General features: G+C 49.7%; 3 protein-coding genes across 3 annotated transcripts; all 3 read right to left on the bottom strand.

Moving 5' to 3' along the window:
- Nucleotides 1-396: 396 nt before the first annotated feature.
- On the bottom strand, nucleotides 397-2,196 carry C922_05697 (hypothetical protein; the record flags this gene model as incomplete). Its single annotated transcript, XM_008821268.1, has 4 exons — nucleotides 397-545; nucleotides 652-818; nucleotides 968-1,088; nucleotides 1,372-2,196. Coding segments are annotated over 4 exons (1,260 nt in total), but the record flags the coding sequence as incomplete, so codon positions are not given.
- A 1,009-nt stretch (nucleotides 2,197-3,205) lies between these two features.
- C922_05696 (hypothetical protein) lies at nucleotides 3,206-3,385 on the bottom strand (the record flags this gene model as incomplete). Its single annotated transcript, XM_008821267.1, has 1 exon — nucleotides 3,206-3,385. The coding sequence occupies one exon, from the start codon at nucleotides 3,383-3,385 to the stop codon at nucleotides 3,206-3,208; it is 180 nt and encodes a 59-aa protein (XP_008819489.1).
- A 1,118-nt stretch (nucleotides 3,386-4,503) lies between these two features.
- C922_05695 (hypothetical protein) lies at nucleotides 4,504-5,107 on the bottom strand (the record flags this gene model as incomplete). Its single annotated transcript, XM_008821266.1, has 2 exons — nucleotides 4,504-4,697; nucleotides 4,833-5,107. Coding segments are annotated over 2 exons (469 nt in total), but the record flags the coding sequence as incomplete, so codon positions are not given.
- Nucleotides 5,108-5,514: the final 407 nt, after the last annotated feature.

Here is a 5,514-nt window from a genome sequence, read left to right as displayed (position 1 = left end):
CAGATCATACTCAAACATGCACAATACACCCAATCTCTAATCCAATCTACCCACGAATCGTGTGTGCGTCCCTTATGCAATGACATCCTCCACACAACAGTAACGGAATGCTCTCACTCGCGGGCGATTACACCTCCTAGAGAAAACTCCACCTCTTCGTCCGTAGTAATTGGGTTGAATGAGCCTGATTTCTCGGGAACCGGATACACTTGCTCGAGAGCTGGTGAGGATATATGGACGTCTGCTGGGGGACATTTTGTGAATTGATCTGGTGCTCCGGTACTAATATCCTGGAATTCCTCCCCCTAAATTACTTATTCCCCCCCTCAATTTGAGTCAAGAAGGGATATTAGATGGGCGGTCCCTATCCATATCCTCAGAAGTTCCCGTTGTTACCCGGGGGTTGGGTGGTCTCCTTCTGGGTCTTGATTTTTGTGCCTTGATAGTTTGGGGAGAAAATTCGTGGGTTTTGGGTGCCTGGATTCAAGTGGAGGGTTGGGCACCCGTTTGTTTTCACCCTCCTTGGGTGTCAGGACTAGGTTCATCTGGGGGGTTTACTTCACACTCAGGTAATCCTAGATTGGCCTCAGGCGTTCTCTACCCCCCTTATTTCGGACTATCCTGTTTGGGACCAAGAGCTCAAGTGTATACCTCTGTTCGGTTGAAGATCCAATTGGCCCCCTGAGATATCATTAAGTTGGGGCCACAGTGATATGGTTGCGGATTAGATCTGCTGAATTCTGCTCCGGTGCCGTTTTTTCTGGGGGCAACACTTGTGATGGAGTCCTGGGGTCGTATGCTCCTTTCTAGTAATGCCCCTGATGTACGATATCCCATTGATCTTGTATTCTTGGATGGATTTGCAACCTTATATCTTGCCGTTTTTTTCTTAATTTGGTTCCTGACTTTAGGACTCTATATAAACCCAAAATTGCCGCTATGGCCAACCCACCAACCGCGGCACTACCTGCCAGTGCCTTGGTAAAATCGGTACCCTCACTGTTTGGGACATACGTTCTTAACACTTCTTCGCCCCGCTTAAGCTCCTCTACGATTTTGCTCTGTCGTTGGGGGTTGGGGTCCTGTACCTGTGACGTGAGGAGTAATGTGTCCTTTGGTTCCTTACGAGTTGGGCCTGTTAATCAGGGTCACGCTGCCATACCTCAGGGCCGTCAGGGCAGTAGATGATCCCTCAGTTCCTGCTCTCTCCTGAAGAGCCGCCCCAGGATTTGTGGGAGTTGCCACTTCCCTTCCGTTTCGGGGCTGCTCTTAAAGTTATGCGGGGTGCCGCCTAGGGCAGGTGGGTTTCCTCAACCCTTACGGCTTCTGGCTTCGTGTTTAGAATTCTACTTTGCACATAGCATCTCTTACCTGCTCAACCGTTTGGGATTCCTCGTCTCCTCCTTTTGTCTCGCATGAGCTGGAGTTTCCTCTTTGCAGACAGGTTGTCTTCCATTCCTTTGCGTGGGGGCTGTCCTTGTAGCATTGTACTTCCTTCACTATACTGCCGGCTGCGTCGAAAAATTCCCTCCACAGAGCGTTCCTGGATTTTCCGGCGGTATGGATTCTCAAGTGAGCCTGCTTTAGCTGGTTCTCAGTCATATTATTAAACCACTCGTTCATTATTTCTTCGGCTACTTCTTCTCCGCCCCATTCCTCCAGGGCCTTATAAATCGCCTGACATAAGTCCTGTCCTCTGAAGTACCATCCTGCTGTTCCTCCTTGGTGATTTTGATAGATTACTAATATCATACTCATCAGATCCATGCATATCGCCAGTTCCCTCTGATAACTCTGACTCCCGTATAATTCAGTCCCACTAGTCAACCTTCCCCAGGTACTCGTGTTGGTATCTATTCTACAACTTCCTGAGGGCCTTGTATTAAATATGAACCCGACCTTCTTGGCTTGACATTCGGATCTTTCCGGGTTTATCATTCGGTTATGGTCCAGCTGCTGGTTATTGAACCATACCTCTAATGCCTGGCAGATCATCCTAGCTCTCAGGGGAAGTTGGAGTAATGTGGTCCCGGTGCCTATTATGGGTTGATCCCACCTCTCTGGATCCACCCTCGTATTTTTGTCTCCGGGGGTATCCTTCATATCGCTTAGTCTGAGGTCGGTTAGCCCCCCGTGAGAACCCCGTTTTGTGCTTCTCCTCTTCCAGATATACTCGTCTATCCAGCCGGTCAGCATCCTGGGTGTTCGATTCCAGTTGTCTCGTTCTTAGTGGGTGGGGGTTTCCCTTGGGAGTTGTCTTAGTTATTTTTAATGTTCACGTGGATGAGTACGTGTTCTCGGGTCGTCCCGGATCCAGCTTCCTGCCGTTATGTTTGCTTGGGCCGATGTATTCGTTTTTGCCTTTGTTTTCCTTTTCGGTCCACCATAAGATTTAGCCCGCTTTTTGGGACGGATAAGATTAGTGCCGCCTGGTGTTTTCTTTAGTCACAGAGATTGTTCACAGTTTCGTTCTGCTTGGTCGTGGTGGAGTCCGGATTAGCTGTTTGGTATCATCTGTATTGGCCGGTTAACCTCGGGTACGCCTCCGTCTGGAAACTCTGTCCCATTCAGATCCTCCCTACTTTAGTCTCTGGGGGTACTCCCTGTCAGTTTTCGTTTTCTGGCTCCTTTACACGTGTTGTTTCGTCTGAGGGAGTGGTTCTGGGAGTGAAGGTCAGTTGTTAGTCTTGTGAGGAGTCGTCCCTATGTTTGGAGGAGCAGTTCAGGGCCGACGGACAGATTGTGATACTTCTGCTCCCTCTTAGTACTTCCTTGTTCCTTTTTCGGTAGGGATTCATCCCAATCATTTCTTGTGGAGTCCCGCCTGTGGAGTGACTTGAGTTCGATACAGTTGGAAGTAGGGGCACTTAGTAAGAGGCTCCTAGTATTGTTCACCTATAACTCGCGGCTTGGCTAATTCATCTTCGGTTGGGGGTCTGGTACCTTCTTCCTGGACTGGAGATCACTCATAAGCATTCCTTAGAGTCATTTGGGGCCCCTGAGAGCTGTACTTTCTGATTTATTTGTCACTTGTCCTCATCTCTCCTCTCTACCCCAGTTACTTCCCTGGGGATCTCCGTCGGCTGAGGTGTTCTTTTGGGCGGGTTTCGTATCTTCCCTCTACGGTGTAAGTGCAACCCTTCCTCCCTTGTTGGTAATCAGTCGCGTGCCTCCTGAGGTGTGATAATCCTTGATGTTCTGTTGCCTAGATAGTCCTGTGATAGATCTCCCCCTTCAGGAGGGTTTTTCTTCCCTTTATGACTCTTCCCTTAGTCTCAGTACTTGTGGGCCGCCGGGTTGAGGGGCTTGGGAGGCCCTGTCTTTTTCCGATCTTGTTACTCTCTACTTTCATCTTTTCTTCTCCTGTGCTCTCGAGGGGGGACATTCCTTCTTCCTTTTTTTTCTTTGGGGCCAGGCTTCGATGTTTTCGATTTATGATACTAAGGCCTTCTGATATCACGCCATACCCACCACGCAAAATACCGCCTCGGGTGTGGGCCGTGCTCCTCTTGGTATCCTGCAGGTGGATTTGGTCGGTTTCACCTGGCCTGCGACACTCAGTTGAAATTTCCAGGGGGGGGGGTTAGTTTGGGCCTTCTATGGATACGCTCCTTGTGAGTCCATAGGGATCAGTTGTTAGATCCCTCCCCGACTGCCAAACTTCCCGTAGGGTTGGCGTTCTCTTTTTATCCGAACTCTTATACTCATGTCCCATAGTCAACAGCTTCCGTTCCTTAGGGGGCGCATAGAGAGGCCCCGTCTCAGGTTTCCGACACCTCCAGCCGGGGGGGGGGCTGTTGGATGTTTCGCTTCCCTACTCCTCCTCCGGCGTCCTGATCTGGTTACTTTTTGTCGCCCGGCCTATGAGGTAACCATCCTTCACTTTCCCTGGAGGATGATACTCCTCTCAGGAATTTCCCGTCGGCCTGTCCCTTTCTTCTGCTACTTTTCGGTCCAAATTAACCCCCTCTCCCATTTGAGGTCTTAACTTCTCTTTTTTTGGAACTGTCATGGCCCAGGTCGCCTGTTGGGTACATCCCCGGACTTCCTGTTTGGCTGGCTACTGGATTCTTGGTTCTACTTCCTACTTGTCGGATGATTAGTTGGTCCTAGTAGATTTCCCTTGTCTCCTTCATTGTTAGGACACCGGTCCTGTTCGAGGAGGCGGATAATACACGTGTAGCTCCTCCTGCTCCTACTTTAGCAGTTCCTCCCCCTAACCCGTAACTCGAGCTCGGTTCCTGTTCGGTTATTTCTATCCGGCACCGCTGCCCTCTCGTGCCTTGAGATAAATTAGCCGTCAATGAATGACTAGTCTAGTCCACTTAGGATTCACCTCGTGTTCTACCCCTAGACTGTGTGTCCATTATCTTCGTGGGCCGTATATGGTCCGGGTGGATGAGTTGCACGCTGTTCGGGGTACGGAAGTTGATCGTCTAGTTCGGTGATTGATATATCACCATATACCTGCTTTTGGGGAAACCTTACTCTATATTCCACTCATTAGACCCCTGTGTTCAGATTCGGGGCGCTTGTCGCGGGGCCCAAGCATTTGGATCTGTTTTTCATGTGATCTTGCACCACTTGTTCCTCCCTGTGTGGTCCTATTAACGCCCTCAGAGAGACTTCGCCCTCAGTTTCCCCTTGGTTCACTCGAACTCGTCCCTGGATGATGTGACTTGTGGGATTGAGGAGGACTTAGATCCACTGGGGGTGTTCTTGGGATCGGCGAGCATCTGTTCAGATGGATCTCAGATTTTGGGGTACTTTGTGATCTTAACTTCTAAATCTTCTGGGCTGTGGTGTGTGAGACTGAGATCGTTGATTTTTACTGATTGGCCTGTTTTGCTCTTGACTCTTGTCCTCTTCTTTCCTGCTTAGGATTCTGTCCGGGGCCCATTGCACCCAGGGTCCTCCGCTCGTGACCTGATTAGAGGAGTTTGGGTTGTAACTGGAAATCTCGGCTTTCCTTCCTTGACTTGCAGAAATTGCTCCTTTGTCCCTATTCTGATCAGTGCCGTTAGCACGGGCTCCTACGTCAAGGGCCCCTTGCTCGGTTGTATATCTTTTCCTCCTGAGTCCTGATTTAAATCCCTTGAGGGTGTCCCTGTCTGTCAATTTTCAGGGTTCCTGTTCAAACGGGTCCACTTGTCCTTTTGGTCGATAATTTTCCTTGGTGATTGATTGCTCCGTTCAGACCAAGTAGATGCCAGTCAACGTCCTGGAGGGTTCCTTGATTTCCTCGGCCCTTTTGGCGGGTGTTTGTGTTCTCCTGGGTCTGCCCCCGTCTCACTGTGGAAGCTATCTTCCTCTTCATCTTTCTGGATCGTGATGCATCCTTTCCCGTTTGTTACATCTTCGGATTTGGAGATGACCCGGCTGGTTGCTCAATAATTTCTGTATAATTCAGATTAAGCTCGTCCTGTTGGTGGGTTTCTACTTTTGCTTTACCATCCGGTACCTGCTCGACCCTCTTGTGGAGGAGTGAGACCTTTCGGTTACGGTGATATCTCT

This window comes from Plasmodium inui (genome assembly GCF_000524495.1).
Source record: "Plasmodium inui San Antonio 1 unplaced genomic scaffold supercont1.139, whole genome shotgun sequence".
Taxonomy (NCBI): Eukaryota; Apicomplexa; class Aconoidasida; order Haemosporida; family Plasmodiidae; genus Plasmodium; species Plasmodium inui.
Note: the sequence above shows the minus strand (reverse complement) of the source record. Positions and strands in the feature narration are given on the sequence as shown.